Consider the following 20,872-nt stretch of genomic DNA (forward strand, 5'->3'; position numbering starts at 1 on the left):
CAGTTGTTAACAATTTACGTTTTCGGAGTGTATTACATTTTTTACCCGTCATTTTTCCTTGACTATAAAAATATGAAATAAAAATAAAAATAAAAAAAAGCTTTATAAAAATGTGGTGGATTGAAAGTATGGGAAAAAGCTTTTTACAGCTCCTAAAATTCTCACAGTACTTCATTCAATTCAAAGGAATCCGAGTGTATGGAAAAAAAAAGTCATAAAAAAAAATCAAATGCTTTATTAGATTATTGCATAGTATATAAATTTTCAAAATAAAGTATTTCATCTCTTGGAATATCAAAGGAATTAATAAAAATTTATTTATTTAAATAAGCAAGATTAAATATGCGCAACTCATAAATCTATACAACAACATAAAAGCTCGACTCCAGTATTTGTATTTATACTTTTATTATACAACGAGTTAGTACTGTAAAGCTGCATAAAAATAAATCCGTCGGAGTCAACCGCAAATGAATAGAAAAATTCAAAATGAACATCACTCTTGCGTCATTGCTATTTAATTTGACAAGAAACAATAGTAAAATAAATTTCACCTTTGACAATAGTACTGCACAATTTGGGGAAGATTTTACAACAAATTTGTACACAAAATTGATATTTTATTTTTTATATTCATTGATATTTATTTTAGGTGTATTCGGTAATATATTAGTGTGTTATGTTGTCGCCCGTAATAATGAAATGCAAACAGTTACTAATTTATTTATAACAAATTTAGCCGTGAGTGACATATTACTTTGTATGCTGGCAGTACCATTGACACCATTGTATACATTTTTAGGCGGTTGGGTGTTTGGTGAAAGTTTGTGCCATCTATTACCCTATGCTCAAGGTGTAAGCATATATATAAGTACATTAACATTAACAAGTATTGCAATAGATCGTTTTTTAGTAATAATTTATCCATTTCACCCGCGTATGAAAGTGAGAACATGTAAAGGAATAATAATAATAATATGGATAGCAGCATTATTGCTTACTCTGCCATATGGTATTTATATGGGTCTCGAAAAGTATCAGTATTGTGAAGAAAATTGGCCGACAGATCAATTTCGTTTGTTATTCAGTGTAATAACTTGTATTTTTCAATTTGTAATACCATTTTTATTGATAGCTTTTTGCTATATATGTGTATCTATTAAATTAAATGATCGCGCTAAATCAAAACCGGGAAGTAAAACAAGTAGACGTGAAGAAGCTGATAGAGAAAGAAAAAAACGTACTAATCGTATGTTGATAGCAATGGTGACTATTTTTGGTGTTTGTTGGATGCCACTCAATATAAACAATATTTTGGATGACATTTATGATTTTTCAACAAACTGGTCATACTATTACTTGTGTTTCTTCATAGTACACTGTATTGCTATGAGTAGTACATGTTACAATCCGTTTCTCTATGCTTGGCTCAATGACAATTTTCGCAAGGAGTTTAAAAAGGTAAGAAGTTGGTACTTAAAAAAAAATTCTTTTGGCTTGTTATCATTTTTTTTTTAGCGAAACTTTTTAGCAGAGCAAACTGTGAAATAAACCACTTTACTAATCAACGGCATTGAATTTTGTGTACTTAGGTACTGCCGTGCTTTTCAAGAATTTCAACAAACTTTACGTCACGGACAACGGATGCTTATAGAAGTGAAAGACTGTGTAATGGCAATGAAGCTATACAAGAGAATTTACTGAACAGTTTGGGATCTAAATTCAATCCTAATGTCACTGAAGAGAGTATACAACTTGAATCAAGACCAGCGTCACCATTGCAATCCAATCAACGTATTATCAATGAATTTACGGATGTTGAAGATGTACGTTTATAGAATTATAAATTTTTCATCAAAATTCTGAGTAAGTTCTAGAGTATTATTACTTTTTTTTTATATATTGCCCTTATTGTTATATCGAAAAATCTTTGTATGGCTTGCAATCCTTAAGAATACTTCCTTTGAATTTAAAAAAAAAAAAAAAATAAATAAAAAAATATATGGACATACTTGTGAGTGTACAAGCGTATATATATTAACAATATGTGTAGACGGATGTATGGATGATGAAGTGGGATATGGAGGAGTATAAAAGTCAAGAGGCGGTGAAGAGTCAGAAGGTTGATATGAAGGATGCAATCTTTCTTAAGTCCATTGAACAGCTCAAAAAGACTCGGGAGTTTTATCACTATATATTATATATTACAACTACTACTGTATGAGAAGATTCTTTTCATGTCATTTCTTTCACTTCGTGACAAAGTGAATTGAAGCACGTGCTTGCTTATATTTATAATAATAATCATAATATACACATACCAATCACAAGATTAGATTTGTCATGTGCTTTTTTTTCATGTCTAATGTGAAGGGTGAAAAATACAGCCGATTTATTTTTTAGAAAAATGATAAGAAATATAAATGACCCTTATTGTTATATTTATATAGATATTATTGAAAACTGAATATGATGTGAGTGTATATATATATAGAGTAGCATGAAATAAATTTAGATTTGAAATTGATAAAAATATAGTAAAGATGCCAATAAAGTACCTATATTGCAATTCTATTTTTCAATTCATGCGTTAAAGTTTTATGAGACGAGTCATCTCTTTTAGCAGCATTGTAACCTTTTCATTCTTATTTATCTCGGCCCTTCCTTGTTTCACAAGCCATATGTTATTGTTATGAATTCCAATGAATATAGATTTTTTCTCGACATTGTGCCATTATTGTGCGGTTATAAAATAATTTTAAAAATAAAAACTTATGTTATTTTATTTTAAAAATGTTATAAATAAAGTTGTATGTTAAATAAAAATTATTAATGTTAATAAACTAATTGTTTTTATATTATAAATGATGAATAAAAATGCACTTTATTGATTGCAAGAGATGAAACTTTTTTTTTTACTCCATTATTTTAAGAATAATGATAATTTTTTTTTTTTTATTTTAAATATGCTCAAACTCGGCTGTAGTTTCAAATGAGAGTCATAAAATAAAAATGCCGATAATTGGCGTGAAAAATTATTATCTTTATAATTTAGTCATTTTTTATCAGCTAATACTTTTGAAAAGTTTTCTTTTTTATTACCTGCTACAGATTAAAATTCAGCCAATTATTCAATCGTTTATCCATTCGCTTTATTACAAACAAAAAAAAAGTTAAATGTTAAATAACTTTTTGTTATTCGATGTTTTATTTGACTCATTGTTTTTAACTAACAAGTTTGTATCATAGTTTTACTATTGAAATAATTTTCCATTTTATTATTATTATTATTTTATAATTTTTTTTTTATTTTTAATAAATAAATAACTGATAAAATATTCATTAATTTTATTTATCTATTTATCTATCTACGCTTGTATAGTTTTATTAATGATATATAACCATCAATGTTATAACGTAAATATTATCGCGTATATTAACATACCTTATTAAACTGAAAATAATTAGTATGCATACACTATGCATGGTGATTTTGTAGTGCTTAATTATGTGATCGAAAATAAGGAAATAGATAATATACACAGAAAAAAAAATGATTTCTTGGGGTAAGGAAAATTTTGCATCATGAAATGAAAACGAAAATTTTCTTATACTGATAGAAGAATTTCTATGTATTTATTTACATGAATTTTTTGTATTTAACAAATGTTTCTTACTATTTAAAAAATGATTTTTTAATATTTAAGACATCATGCCTTAAGAGATGATTTCTTACCTATTAAGAAATCATTTCTTAAATAGTAAGAAATATTTGTTAAATACAAAAAAGTGATGTTTAAGAAAAAATTTCATAAATACTAAGAAATCTTTTTTAAATGCTAAGAAATCTTTCTATCAGTGTAGGACTAGAAAAAATTTCTTGACGCAATAGTTTTTTTCTCATCACATAAGATTTTTTCTGAGCTCAAAGAAATTTTTTTTTGCTTTAAGAAAATTTTCATTTTCAATTTATGATGCAGAAAATTTCTTAGGGCAAGTAAGAATTTTCATGATATCAAATATGTACACTAAAAAATTATCGGAGTAAATCTGGAGTGAATGCACAGCGGATGACTGTTTATTTGTTTGATCCCCTCGGAGTAAAATTCATTCCTATGGAGTTAATTTTAATATCAAAACTACGGTTTGGGGTGAAATTCACTCTGAAAGAGAGTTTATTTCTATATTAAAAATCCGAATCGGAGTGCATGCGGATTTAAATAAAATCCAGATTACTCCACTAAAAAAACAAACTCCCTACTACTCCTTATGCGAAGTGTTTTTTGTCTAAAACTCCGGAACCCCAATTGACGGAGTGAATTCTTATTTAAAAAAAATTTGTAGTCACTCCGAGTTCACTTCGAATTTTTTACAGTATCACATATTATACCCAGAAAAAAAAGATTTTCTTGGTGCAAAAAATTTTTTCTTGCCCTAAGAAAATTTTTATTTTCATTTAATGATGCAAAATATTTCTTAGGACAAATAAAAATTTTCTTGGGCAAGTAAAAGTTTTTTGCTTCAAGAAATCCTTGTTTTTGTGTATAATATGCGATACATATTTGATATCATACCATTTTTTCATCAATTTAATACATTGGTATTAACATATACATATGTATACTTAAATAAATATACATAATATGAACATATAGAGAACGTATATATGTTTTAATATGCCATTTATCATAGTTTCCGGGCGTTTTGATATACTATCATTTATTCAGTGGTAAAAAATCAGTGGTAAAAAAATAATAGAGTTACGATTAAACTTAATCTATCAATGATAATAATATATATCATGAGAAGAAAAAAAAGGGGATGTGGATGTGGATTATATAAAGAAGAAATGAGAAATAAAATAAAAAAAGGGGAAATGAAGATGAGGGTAAGTTTGCTAGAAGGCAAAAATACTTTCGGTGTGTGTTTGAGTGGCAGTAGTTACTAAACTTTACGACACACCTAGAAAGTAGTAAAACCTTAATGCTTACTGACATTCGCATTATCAGCAGACTCGATAAATCCGTATATATCGTTATATAGAAAAACGGACAAGTTTATTTAATCCATATCAATTGGATTCTACTACTTGTTTTTCGTATATTTTTTTCCTGTTCTTAAACATTTCGCAGATAATTATAAAAAAATATTTGAAACATTAAGCCCAATTGAACATGACAACTGTTTGAGTTAATAATTAACAATCGTAGTAAATATTGAGATTACTATAATTATTAAATTTGACAGGGACTGCAGGTAGTAAATGTACTCAATTAGATCATGGAATGCATGTTAATCCCATTGTTACGAGGAATTACTGTATCTGAATGTATATATGTGGCAGTCATCCTATGAATTTCACATTACGTAATTGCTGAATTTAGTCATGTATAATTTAAATTTGTATTGCTATAATTAACTTTTTAAATTTATAATTAATCATTATAAATTATATTATTTATTATTTCAATTAAAAATTAAATTACGGTCGAAAATTATTAATTGTGAAGCTTTATTACCAGATTTATGAGAATGAAAATTTCAACATACATCGTAATATTTTTAATAAATTAATTATTTGTTATTGAAGAGTTTAATTGACCGTTAGCATGGATTGATTGATTGATTTATTGAATTTAAATATATTACGATTTAAATAATATTGTTTATGAATATTTTAATAAATTAAAATTAATTTAAGTGATGATTTTATTTAAATTTGCTTCGAAGTAAATTTTACACCAAGGGGAATAAATAGTCATACTCTTCGCCTTTACTCCAAATGCACTCGAGATTTAATCCGCGTTAACTTCGCAAATTTTTTGCTGTGTAGTTGAAGTAATTCAATTTTTTATTTCAGACAGTTCTATTTATTTTCTATTCTGTATTGTTTCTAAATTGAATTTAACTTTATTCGTTAATACAGTAGACTTATAAATATATATATATTCTAGAAATTTTTTTAAATCGGTTTATTTTCAAAATTACCTCGTTCACAGGCTATTGCAGTAAATTAAATAAAAAGTTAAAAGAATAATATAATGGCAAAAGGATGTTCCGGTAAATAAATTCTATACTATGGTTTTATCTGGTTTCAAAGCAGTGTAAAATTGCACAATTGTCGGGGACGTTTGAAAAAAAAAAAAAAAAAAAAAATAGAGACAAATAACACAATGAAAGGAGAGAAAAAAAGAATAAAATAAAAAGTAAAAAGCATGTAGCAGATGTTAAACTTTTTTGGAAGCTGAGTTAATTCACGTTTTTTTTTTAATTTTCGTTAAGTAGAAGTTAAATAATATAAATAAATAAAAAAAAATGTATAAATTATTCTAGAATAATTTAAGATTTTTTTTCGTTATTTGCATTCATGCAAATGATTCGTTTCATCGTAATCCCTATCACTGTTGAAACTTTAAAAAGAAAAAGCAAAGCTCTTTTCAACTGGTAAGAAAACAAGTTAAATAACAAGATTTGAATTATTTATAAAATTTAAAACCCAATGTAAAAAGATTTTTTACTCAATGCGAAAATCAATTAGTAACAGAAAAATAAAAAAACTAATAATAATAATAATAATAATAATAATAATAATAATAATAATAAAAATAATAATAATAAGTGTATGAAATAAAACTGATAAAGCTGAACGTAAAACTTAAAAATTTTTCAACGTTAAAATTTCTTAGGACGTAAAATTAAGACTAAAACTCTTATCATTACGGAAAAGTAAAAATCGATTCAAGAGAAAGGGATGCTAAGTTGTTAAGAATGGTTAAGGGAAGTTCCTTTTTTTTTCTTATCCTCCGAAAAACGAGAAAAAGGCAAAGAACAGAAAAAAGGATATAACGATTCCTCATTCGTAGTATTACCACATCTACTGTTATTAAGGCAGCAATCAAAAACAATTTTTTGTCTACATTGGTTCGTTAGTCTCGATACTTTTATTTCCATTTATTGGAAAATATATATTGTTCGAGTAATTCAAGCTAAATGGAAATGCAAATGACAATCAATAAATAAATAATTTTCAATAACAAAAATGAAATATTGAGTTACAATTTAAAATAAACAGAAAAAAATTGAAGGCTCAATGAAACTGTAAAATGAAAAATTTTGGTTTAGGTTCATTTTCAAATTTATTGAAGACTGTGGGCATCCTATAGTTCAAAAGTGGGGTTTAATTTGGTACGTAATTTAAATCCTATAAGTTAACGGATTATTCGAATGAGCTGAGGTCAGTTGTCAGTCCTACATCCCTTTTACATTGATTATATCCGTTTATTCGAGAGAGAATCAAGATAAAATACTGGGAACCGCATCTCGTAGGTCGATTGTAGAACACGATGCTTTTATCGCACTCGTATCTTTCATTCTCTTGCGGTTCAATACCCATCGTCGTTCCTACCACCAAGTCCTGATAACCGTATCTCGACATTCACGTCGTCATTTTCCCTTTCAATCCTCCTCTGACTACTCTTTCTCTCGCATAGCAGTCGATGTACATACAAACCCGTCGTTTTTATCGATAAATTTGAATGAGTAAAAGAAAAAATAATAAAAAAATTATTTTTTCTTTTTAATAAAATGAAAAATAACGATTCTTGTGAAATGTCAAAAACAATGATGAATTTCACAAGATAATTATGGCAGAAATGAAAATTGGAAAATGCCAAAAGCAATTGTTTTTGATGTATATGTACATATATCATTGATAATGATTTGTGTTGATACAAAACCTCATACAGGTTTAATTGACCCACATGCTTCTAAAGGTTAAAATATATATATATATATATATACACATAAAAAAAAAGATTTCTCTGTGCAAAAAATATTAACTCAGCCCAAGAAAATTTCTATATATCCCAAGAAATTTTTTGCTCTATAAATTGAAAACAAAAATTTGCTTGGGGCGAGAAAAATTTTTTTGAGAAAAAAAAATTTTTTCTAGTCCTCAGAAAATTTTTGTCTTTTATTTATAATGCAAAATATTTTTTACGCCATAAAATCTTTTTTTTTGTATATATATAAATTTGAAATCCAGTACTTTAAATCTTTTTAATATCAAAAGTAAAATTTCAACAAATAAATTTAATACATTGCAGTTGAAATAAATTCATAAGAATATAAAAAAATAAATAAAAGAAACTCTTCTAGTTTTTTAACTCTGAAGGTAATATTGTCAAGAGATAACATTTAAAATGAAAAATAAAAAGTATAGAATGGAATAAGTAGGAAAAGTTTAAGTGTTTTTTTTTTTTTTTTTTCGGTTCACAAAGTATAAAAGGATATTTTTCACTTTATATATGACCAAATAGACAGATATTTATAAGAGTAAAAGGAAAGTATCAAGACGAAGAAAACTGAAAACTTTTTTTTTCTGTCAATGTAAAAGAATGTTGAAATGAAAAGGCAGCGAAAACATAAAACTCAGAGAATTGCTTGGATATGTAAATTTATGATTATGGAGAAATATTTAAAGATTAAAAAATGAATAATAAAGAGAGTAAAAAAAGTATGTGTGCAGAAAACATTAATTAAAAAAAGGGATCGTCAAGTTTGTTCATATATATATATGACGCTGTATTGTACTCTCGGTATTGCTTTTACCGATGAGCAAACAAACGCGTCATTATCACTTGGCTTCTATGTAAACTTACTTATGTCTCCATTTTATATTGATGTGATATCTATCGCCTCCTCAATCGACACACATATTCGATATACATGAGGCTCTAAATATTACTTTTTATCTTTAATATTAATCACGAATAAAAATTTTAATCAACGAGAATTTTTGATAATAAAACTGTTTTTTTTCTTTTTTTATTACATTTACTTTTTAATACAAAAAAAAATTCTAGCTTTATAAATGTATTTGCTCATTAACTTTATTTGTAATATAAAAAAATTTTGCCCGGCTATTGTTTAATTCAAATAAGAAATTCAGATAACAAACGAACAGTTTTTTTCCAATTATTTTCATTTTTGCAGTTAAATTTTATTTTTTTTCTATTAAAAAATTCCAGAGTAAAATATCTCTATAATAACATCAAATGTTGTTTTTATGTAAATAAAATATACGATTTCTATTTGGAATGGAAAGTTTTTTCATATTTTAAAAAACCTTTCAGATGCTCTTGAATAAAAAAAAAAAAAACTCTGCATTAGTTATGAAATGTAAGTGTTCCTTTTTTAATAATCTATACATGTCTATAATTTATGAGTTTTTTAGTAAATTTTAAAAAAAAAGGTTCAATTATTAGCGGATGTACGAATTAATAAAAAGAGATCGAAAAAATTAATTGTAATGATATAAATTAATTATTTTTCTCTTTATAATTTAAAAAATTAAAAAAAGGGGTGTAGGAAATAAAGAATATAATTTAAATATTAATATAATGACAAATAAAATATTACGAAGTAATATAATACTTCTCAACTTACCAAGATTAATTTTTGTAATTAATCTCGCACCATGAAATTAGTGTCGGATATAAAAGGGAAAAATATAATTATGAATATCACAAGTTTTTAGTGGTTTTTTAATGTCTTATAATTTCACAAAATATCATTAAACATAAATTTAATAATTTTTTAAAATAACTAATTTATGGTAAAAAAACTGCTTATTTTTCAGAAAAAAATTACACTCATAAAAAAATTTTCTGTTATACATTTTACATGTTAAGGGAGACCACTAGTTTGACCCGATGAAACACGACGATTTTTGGGAATTTTTTCAAAGAAAACCCGCATTGAATATTTTAATGTTTTAAAGGTATATGATGAATACAAGATAAAATTTTTGGACCAAAAAATTCAAAATTTAGCGAGTTATTCACAATCTCCCAACGCTAAAAAAAAGTCCCCACTGCCGCAGTGATAGCGACCTTCATAGTGCATGAAATAAAAAAAACCAAAAAGTTTATCAAACTAAAATGTATTTCCCGTACTATGACCCTTGGGCTATCAAAAAATTGAAATTTAACAAAATGGCGGAGCTTTTAAAGGAAATTTAAAATTTTTCGCGAAAATTTGAGGATTTTTGGCCTGTCAAAATTACATTTTTGATTCGATCAAAAAAACTGGAGTTTCATGGTATGTAAAAATATATAAAAAAGAAACTGCGATTCAAATCAAATCTGATGACTTGCCTTCGAGTTATAGATGCAGAAATTTTGAAAAATGTATTTTTGAGAACCGATAAGCGGCTGCTCCGGATGGCTGTAATCAAAAAAATTATTCGAGATATGCACCAGAGACTGTAGTATGTTATTTTTGAAGGTATCGAAATATGCGAAAAAAAAAAAAAAATGAATTGATTTTTGAAAATTTTACACTAGTGCTCCCCCTTAATCTAAAAAACAAAAACAGAAACTTGGACTAGATAACGAATCGTGATAATCTTACAAATTCATACCTCCGTTTAAAATATATACTATCTTTAAAATATATCTCATTATATTTATGCATAATCATTTACAAGCTGAGTCGATTATAAAACATGAGTTTGAAAGGAAAACGATTAGAAAAACCAAAAAACAACCGGCAAGCAAACTCAGCACTGTTCTCTACTGAATTATTCAATAAGTAGAGTCGTTTTGAATGAGAAAACACGAAAAAAGAAAAAAATGAAAAGCAAGAATAAGTATGAGAGGTAGAGCTAAAAAAAGATAAGAAAAAAAATAATAAGTAGAATATTTTTTGATCGAAAAACTTATATCGATTTTTACCCTCTTTTACGCTCGTTATGCGACAGACAAATTAATGTAACACGCCTTACAATTCTTTCCATCCCATTCTCCATTTTTTTTTTTTTTTTTTTTTCAATGCTCGAGGCGCTATCAAACTACTTTATGAATAATTCATGTAGCTCTGTTCGTCTTCATATAGACGTAGACAATGTATTTATATTTAGTATATAGTGTATACATATATAAAGTTAAAAAAAACATATACATAAATATCTACATACTATTCTTTGAGACATTGATGTATGTCAGTGAATAAACAGTTGGTATGTCACGCCTATCAAACGTTACTCAAAGTCCAGATTACCCAGATTGAATTGTGAGTTTTCGCCTGACAGCTAAACTTTAATATATATACATAGCAGTGAACTGGGAATGAAATTCTAATCGATATACATATACATCGATAACAACACAACCAAAGCATCGTAGTCTTGGGTAAAATTAATTATTTGTTGGGGAAACTTTGTTTCTAATTTTATTTTTGATTTTTTTCTTGTCACTTAATTTAATCTCATTATTTAGAAAATAAAAAAAACATTTTGTCCCGTACTTTTGGATAATATAGTGATTAAATTGGGTGCAATTAAATTGTACAGAGTAATTTTGTTAATGACATTTTCCTGAGTAAAAAAAAATAAAGAAAAGTAGTTGAGGTGAAATTTAGTTAAATAATTTAGGTAGTAGCAGTTTTAGTGATTGATTTGAGCTCAATAATTAATATAACGTACAGACAGGTGGCTATTATTATGCATTTACTGTGAAATAGTTAGTATTTACGTCGAATTTAGTTTAACATGATACAAACTATATATAACTGTTAGATTGACGTGATGAGAGCTTGCATGACCGAGTACGTGCTCTCTATACTCTTCATTTTCGACTATATAAGTTATATGTGCCACGCGCTAATTACCATTGAACAACTTTCAATTAATGGACAGAAGCTGTTGTGATATTATTTTATACATGTATACTTTATATACATAAGTGTTTACAATGATGTACATTCATTATTATTTAAATATATGAAATCAATATTACAATAATAAATTTATATTAATAAAATTATTTTGAATTAAATAAAACATTTTGTCATAAATCAAAATTTTTTGTGAAAAAAAAAAAAATTATATTTTTAGTCGTACGCAAAAATGTGCATCAAATCATCTAAGCAAAAAAAAAAAATTAGCAAGTACACAGAGAGAAATTTATAGTAATCTTTCATAGTACGTTTATAAAATATCATCCTATACCGTTATGATAATAATTACTGGAAATTATAGGATATAGGCCCATACCTTCTGGGAAAAGTTCTCACATGGAGCAAAAGAGTTTCGTTCTCTTACCCAAAGATAGGAAAACGAACAATTTCTTTGTAGTAACAAACATGATGAGCTTACAGTAACAAATGGAATTGTTATGATTACAAATGAAATTGTGACGTAAATGAGTAGTCGATAGGTTTCGAAAACACATGATATTCACTATACACTGTGAAAAATTTCCTACAAATTTTACTATGGGTGCATTGTAACCCCGGACCATAAGAAAACTGGTACAAAATTTACAATTGTCGGTATGCGCAGACGACACGATTGGGACCTATGCGCATATGTTTACTATGGGACACTTGTAAATTTTGTACCAGTTTTCTAATGGTCCGGGGTTATAATGCACCCATAGTAAAATTTAGTGGGAATTTTCCAGTGTAACAATATCATCATAGTTCAAATAAAAGCAGGCGACTGATTCCAGCGATTTATGAGTTATAGGACAACTGCTCAGGTAAGTTTAATACAACCCCCTGCACTAGAAAAATTATAATAGTAATTAAGGAAAGCCGTGAGTCTTAGCAAAACAGCTATTTACATTGAAAATAGCCAAAAATGACGATTAAAGTCTGATAATTGTGGGAAAAAAATAAAAAAATGAAGTTATAGGGCGACAACTGCTCAGGAGCTATTATCAGAGTGACACAGTAATGATTACCATAATTCTGTAGAAACTATTCTGATACCAGACAGAAATTAAACCTATAGTTATAGGGATGATGACCATAATATATATGGGTGCCGTTCCTATGATCGACATTTCAAAAAAACCAGTTACTATGTGTTATGGGAACTATACCCATAATATATTGTAATAGTTACTATAAATTTCTCTCCGACGGAAAAAATAATTTTTGAAAAAATTACAGTTTAATAGGAAAAACAATCTTTTCGAACTTAAAAGTATAAAAATAGCTATACTGTAATTCTCACAATATCTGTCAATAATCACACTGTAAGCTGCAATTATTATACTTTTGAACTCGAAAACATTGTTTTTAAAAATTGTCATTTTTCTAATGTTATTTTTTCCGGTTGCCTTTTATTTTCAACAACAAAAAATAGGTATGCTTGAGTAAAAAAAAAAATAATTGAAATTGGTAAAATAATTTAATACTTTACATAGAAAACATAAAACTTCAAAGGCAATACCGTTTGAAGTAGTTCATTCCACATTACCGGTAGTTACGTTGCGACTTTATCGCTGTAGATTCACTAATAAATTTATGAAATTTCGCTTACTTAAAACTTTATAACTTCATCTATGATGCTAAGTCCCAGAATAACTGAGCAGCTATGCATATATGTATCGTTATAATAAATATATATTTAAGACTTTCTCAAAATGATATTACGTAAATGCTAATATATGCTGACGTTTTATATATAGACATGTGAGTAAAATAAAAGGAAAAGCATCTAAACATATTGATGTAAATTTACGTTTAGTTGAATGCAGATTAAATTGAATTATTTAAATATGTGTACAGCAACATTGAATTTCAATATATGAGAGACATTTGTATATAAATAGTCCTTAAAACTTTACTGAAATACAGAACTATATTCCGATATAGTGTGACATTATAGTTACTTATATATTAGTCGATTCTAATACATTTGAATTAATTTAAAAGTATTGCATATATATTTTAGTTTCGATCTCAGTTTATTTAGAGATTAAATTATAAATAAAAAGTAATAATAGAATTTTCTCGCAGCGTTCTTCTGTAAATATACGGATATAAAGTCAATCAGAACAATAGAATTTTCAATACTTTTCTTTATATATATTATTAAAAAACTTGATATCGAGATGAAAATTAAAACCCAATACAAATATAATAAAAATAGAAATTGATTTACATATTTAAATTAAATTTTTTCTAGAATTCAATACGAATTCATGGATATGATTGAATTTAAAATATCTAGAAACAATTACTATAATTTAAAATTGAGTAAGGATGAAAAAAAGTAATAATAAATCTTTTCTTAAATTGAATTTTTCTTTTATTCAACACAAGCATGATGATTCGCTCGTAAGCTTGGTGAAAATATATTGAGATAAAAAGCGACAACCACACATAGGGGTGGGAGGGGGCAAAGTGGGCTCCTCAAAATTTTCTATACGTCAATAAATTCGGACGGATAGGCTTATCGAAATTTCTTATAGAATGAAGATTAAAATAGGCGACCAAAACTGTTCATTAAATATAATTTATTAAGAAAGTTAAACGGAGAAAAAATTAAAGGAACTGTTCCTAGTACGTTTATGAAATATCATCCCATACCGTTATGGTAATGATTACTTGGGATTATGGGATATAGACCCATACTTTTTGGGAAGGTTTCCATAAATATGGTAACAATTCCTATCGTTATGGTAACAGTTCCCATATCGCATGTGAAAGAATCATGGTAATAATTACCATACTCATAGGAATAGTTCCCATAAGCAAATAGGAACCAATCCTATAACCACATTGTAACAGTTCCTAAGCGTATATGGTAATGGTTACCATAATATTATGGTAATCACTCCCATAATGTATGGGAATTATTACCATAACATTATGGGAATGGTTACCATAATATCATGAGAATGGTTACCATAATAACTGTTACCATAATACCAGTAACTGTTACTGTAATTTTCTCTCCGTGTAGTTATTTGCAAATATCACACGTGTAAAGAATAAAAAATATGAAATCCAAAATTTTTTGGAGGGCCCACTTTGCCCCTACTTTTAGATTTTTCAATTTTAATGGACGCATCATAATGAAGTGAAAGTAAGTATCATGGGTGTAAAAAGAAGTAAACGCATTAAAAAAATTAATGATATTATTATTATTTTCTTTAAGGAGTCCACTCTGCCCCCCCCTACCCCTATGCTAAACTAAAGTAATATGCTTAACACACAGGCCAAAATATTACTCGTCAATCATAATGTTTTATGAATTGCAAAAATAAATTCATAATAGCAAAATATAAAACGATACACGGAAAAAAAAAATAAAAATATTTCTGCAAGAGGAGAATAATGACTTACTCGGAAGTCATTTAAAATAATTGTCTTCATCAACTATATGTATTCCACTTAAATAATATAATTGTACCATTACACGGAGAGTATAAATTGCAATATTCATTATTACAGCGTAGTATTATCTATTATATTGCAGGTTCTGCAAGTTTTTATCCTACTTCTTAGGACAGAAAGGCCTTGATTTGGATACTAACACAGTATATAATTACCTTAAAATCAATAATTTAGCAAAAATAAGGCAAGTTACCGACAATTAATTGACTGATCAGAAATACTCTAATGCCTTGAATTTATTTGTCCTAAAACGGGCTTACGGCGTAGCCGGCTTCTAAATACTATAAAATCTTTCAAAAAACTATGTCCGTTCTGGGCCTATCAACAGAATTGCCAACTCAGTCAATGCTATCTGCTCAGACATGAACTTCTTTGGTCGTCCTAACTCACCCTTTCGTTCGATCGTCAAAAAGCTGGTACTGAATTACAACAACTAACCACGAACCCCCATGTGCAATCTATCATATCTTACAATCCGTACTTAAAGCGTAACTTTTTGTACTCTCTAAAAATGAATCAGTGAAATTCACTTCAAATTAGTGAATATTCACTGGGAACCAGCTATAAGTATACCACTGGTTGAATTAGTGGTACAGTAACTTATTCACTGATTTGCAGTGAATTTCACTAATTTATTTTTAGAGAGAAGATAGTCACAGTTGAACATTTTGCGATTGTAATAATTACGATTCGGAGATAATAGAAACTACGATATTTTTCTCTGTGTACAATAAAAATATAAAGTTTGAATTAGTAGCAGAATAAATTTTTAATGCAAAAAAATTATCAACTAATTTGAAAATCTTGATCGTAGATAAAATAATTTTTTTCATTCACTATCTTATTTATTACGTACAATTTGGGAAGCCTCGTGTAGGTCAAAGCATTAGAAGGCTTTAGCTGGAAAATAAAGATCTAGCATCCGAGTCCGGGCTATGCTAGGCTTAAAAAAAGAAAAAACGGCTATAAATGGACAGGAATGTATATGATAAGGTAAAAGGCCAATAAAGCTGTATCTGAAACGATTAATACAATCGTAATACATACAATCTATCACAGCTTACGCCAATAGCCGGGCAGGTTAAAAAAAAATTTACACGTCTGTGATAAATATATATATATATATGTGCAGGAAGAAAATAAGGTGACAAAAACAGCGGCAATATTGATCAAAAAAGCTCATTGAAAATAGTTAATAGGAGCAACATTAGTGATGACAACACTGAGATTAATGATGAAACAACTTCATCAACGTTAGTTGATATGAGTGACGTTGGTAGGAAAATCAGTTCCTCTAAAGTTTATGAAGACTATGGTATAGGGTTGGAAGTTGATACAAACGAATCGGAGCCGTACAATGGTCCGGTGAGAAAGATAAGAGTATTGCACAAGAAAATGAGGTATTGTACCATTAAAAAACAGACTCAAGTATTTTTATCAAAGACGTAAAAAAGAAATCTCTGACGTTAATGAAAATCGAGCGCGCAAAACTTATAAATTTTAAATTAAATAAGCAAAACAAATGAAGTTTTAAAAAATATTCACTTATTTACATAGTAATGTGGGGCAAGTGTGCGCAAGTCGATTCATTTCAGACTTAAATGCATGGGTTGGCATACACTTATCCACTGCGCACACTTTCCCCACATGACTATAATTTAATTTGTAATAAAATAAAATAATTTATAATTATTAAATAAATATGTTTTTTTGATGTATTAACTCTTGATTTTTTACAACAATACTCCATACCTGTCTTTTTTTATTCGGCAACAAATTCACATATTAATGTTAAATATAGCCATCAATTTGATATTATTCTTTAACCATAGATATAACGTCCACTATTAACGTAGATGGCATAGTTATTAGAGAAGTTTATTTATCATGATTTTTGAGAGATTTCTTGGTTGATAGTCGTGACGAAAAAAAAAAAAAAAAACATTATTAAGAAATTTAAGCCACGGTTAAAGTTAGCTGAGGATAAAGTTCGATCGAGTCTCATCACACACTCGGATCAACTCCTTTTCTTATCAGAAAATAAATCACGGGGGCTAAGAACTCAGTTTTAATATGCACAGCATATATAGGACAGCGATCAGTTAACTGTTTTATATTCCAATCATGGCGATACTACGGTGATAAACTACATGAATAACACCCATTGAAAATTATTTCCTAATTATGCAACCAATATTTATGATAAAAAAAATTTTTTTTCTTTTTTAACAGATTTACTTTATTTTTTTAAAAATGGATCTCAAAAAAACTTTTAAGCTCTGACTATCAATTCATGTTTGAAAATCACTATTAATATTTATCAATTTACCGGATATTCATACCATAAATACAGTTTTTCATGAAATCCATTAATCTTTATATATATGTATTGTAATAAGTACACAAACAAATGACCAAGCTTCATATTTCACCCTACAGCATATACACAACCTCCGTACAATACTGAGTGGGGTGGACGGGGCAAAACGGGGTACCCCAAAATTCTGCAACAAAATTTTTTTTTTTAATGTTCTCTGAACATTTCAAAATCACTTTTGTAAATATAATTGAGCATTACTTGAATTTTTTTGCTAAACTTTTTGAAAAATCAAGTCAGTCGAAAAATGTTAATGACTTGTTTTATGATAAAAACTATTAAAAATGTTTTTTTTCTTCCTTTGTATCTAATAGTCAGGTGAAATGTAATTTTTTTTGTAAATTACTTACAAGAACCAATCCCTGGTGGAAATTTTTCGGACTTCAGTCTTAAAAACTCAGTTCTACAATTCTAAAGACTTTTTCAGAGTTCCAAAGACTTTTTAAGACGGAAGTCCGAAAAATTTCCACCAGGGATCCAAGAATCCAGAACTTTTTTTCCAACTTTTTTAGTGGGTATATACATATATGTATACCTTTATAGAGAGGTATACCTTATTTTACCCGCAAAAAATGAAAAATTGTTTTTTTAACGATAACTGCTTTCTTAAGTGCCCGTTTTTGCCCCCCCCCTGTCTCTTCACTAAAACATTTATTTAAACGATTCATAAAAAAATTTGTATTCTCGGTACGAAAATTCAAAAATCGATTCTTGTATGTTTGTTTATTTACTATTATTATCATTCTTTCAAAATCTAAAAAATATGATAAATACTATCCACGTTAAAAATAATTATATTGGTAGATATTTGAATAATTTTGTAAACACATAGCTAAAGGCGTCATGTATGTTCAATTATGTATAGATGATACATGAATTTCAATTTCCACTCTCTTTTCGTCTTTTCCGTCATCGGAATTTCCTCTTTGTGCACATATGTGCAGAAAATATATAGATAGACACAACAGAAAACGCACGTATGTGCGAGGAAGTCACTCGCCTGTCTAGTTCGATGGAATATGCAGAAAATGGCCGCCCAAGCGATATCTGTCTATCGCAACGGTGCCATCACGATCCGCTCCAAATAACACGTATTGCTATTACCTCGAAATTACCTTGAAATATTTCTCACAAGAGCTGTCGTTACTAAAATACGTCATTCAAAGTATGAAATACGTCTCATAAGTATGACTACTTTATATGTATAGATATATTCAAGTGACAGAAAAAATGTAAAAACACATTTGATATTAATAGCAAATAATATAAAGCAGCAGAGCAACATTGTAAATTAATATTTATTTTTTATAATCATAAGAATTTGAGTTTTATTAAATTTAAATCTACTGTCTTATAAATTGACAGTTTCAGCGAAAATAAATTTTTATTACTGTTTGAATGAAAAAAATTATTGACTAATGTATATTTTTATGATGACATTAGAACTTTATGAAAATCGATCTTTTATTTAAAAGAAAACACTTATAATACAAAGTTGGAAATATTAATTTATTATAAAACTTTCTGCATATTAATGCATAATAATTACTGATTATGATAAGCTTTTATGTTATCGGATTCTATGTGACATTAAAAAATAACGCGATGAAAAAAAATACTCTTGGAATTTTTTTATTCAAATAATATATATGGTAGAAACCATTCGTTTTTTTTTTTAATTTCTCTTTTATCGGCTACGGAAATCCGATAAAATGGGCCATTAAATCCAGTTCAAACACCGCGAAAAAAAGGCGTGGTAAAAGCTGTTATATATTTTTTTTTTTCACAAATCCTTTTACGGCGGAAAAAAAAATTAAGCAAAAAATTTTTGAATCGCTGGTTACTAAGTGATCGTCTTATTAAAGAATAAAATAAAAAAAAAACTATCGACTGAAATATGTAAATGTTGCTAAAATATAATTTTGTTTATGACATCACAATTATATTACGTGTTGCAGTACTTTTCATCTAAGAATGACATATTTTTCTAGTTTAATATAATGAAAACGAAAAAATTTTCATTTTAGATTCATAAATATTAAAATGTAAATTATGTTATGTAAAAAAAAACTAAAAACGACTATGATCACGAAAAATTACTTCACGTTATTCAATTAAGATAACATACACTGTAAAAACTTTTCAGAGTGAACGCGGATAACTTTTTATTCATTCACTCCCTTTCGGAGTGAAATTCACTCCGACCGGGAGTTATCGCCGAGTAGATATTTTTTTATTTATTTAATTTCCTTAGATTGAATTTCACTTCGAAGGGGAGTTTCGGAAAATCTTAATTATGAAAAAAAACTAATACATAGTGAACTTAAGTCTTTGATATTTAGACATTTATATTGAGTACGGAAATAATTACGAGCTCCATTTTCATATATTCACGCGAAATGATTTTTAAAAATTATGAGCAGCTGATAATAAAACTTTTACAAGTAAGTATGATTCCACCGAGTCACAAACTGTCATACGACTTACATCAACAATACCACAAGATAACATTCCATATTGTACATAAAAACTATGTCACTATAGCTATTCAATAATTGAAAATTTTCACCATGTAATATATAAAACTATAATTTAGTAAGTTACTAAAACTTTTTATAAATCAAAAACATAATATTTTAAGTTTAATTATTAATATCTAAATAAATTATTTATTGAAATAATTATGTTTTTAATTAACACCTGTTTCTATTAAATATAAATTTTAAATAATAAAACTCCGGACCGGAGTTAATGCGGATTGAAATAAAATCCGGGTTCACTCCCGATTTGTTTTATGTACGCATATATTAATTAAAAACGATATTTGTACTTCTAACTCGTTGAAAAGTCTGTCATGTGAAAAAATTAAATGGAATACTTTTATTTATAAATTAAAACGTTGGTTTAATTTTTAACAGGGGTTCGCACTTTTCTCTCTATTACACTCAAGTTCACGAACGGTACTATCTTTGTTGCACTTGTACAGTAAATGGAAACTTTGGCGGAGTTTTTCTCTTAAACAAACGAATGTTATAAAACAATTAGGGTGCACTTCGCTTGATTAAACAGCAATGCACCAAAGTGCGATCTATGGTTTGTATTGAGAGATTTTGTTTTCGAAATAAACCCAGCCGGAAATATTTGATAACCCCCGTTAATGACCAATGTAAAAATATTTTCATATATATTTAAACTTTGCTTCAATCAAACTCTTTCTAACAATGGAAAAATATTTTTAAAAAATTTGGAAAATTCAACAGTGCACATAGAACGCTCATGTTATATTTCAAATAATCTATTTTA

General features: G+C 27.6%; 1 protein-coding gene across 1 annotated transcript; it reads left to right on the forward strand.

Annotated features, from left to right (window-relative positions):
- On the forward strand, positions 1–2,713 carry LOC103568268 (prolactin-releasing peptide receptor). Its single transcript, XM_008545057.2, has 3 exons — positions 1–1,461; positions 1,593–1,866; positions 2,054–2,713. The coding sequence occupies exons 1-2, from the start codon at positions 490–492 to the stop codon at positions 1,836–1,838; spliced, it is 1,218 nt and encodes a 405-aa protein (XP_008543279.1). The 5' UTR covers positions 1–489; the 3' UTR covers positions 1,839–1,866; positions 2,054–2,713.
- Positions 2,714–20,872: the final 18,159 nt, after the last annotated feature.

Source organism: Microplitis demolitor, chromosome 4 (assembly GCF_026212275.2).
Source record: "Microplitis demolitor isolate Queensland-Clemson2020A chromosome 4, iyMicDemo2.1a, whole genome shotgun sequence".
Taxonomy (NCBI): domain Eukaryota; kingdom Metazoa; phylum Arthropoda; class Insecta; order Hymenoptera; family Braconidae; genus Microplitis; species Microplitis demolitor.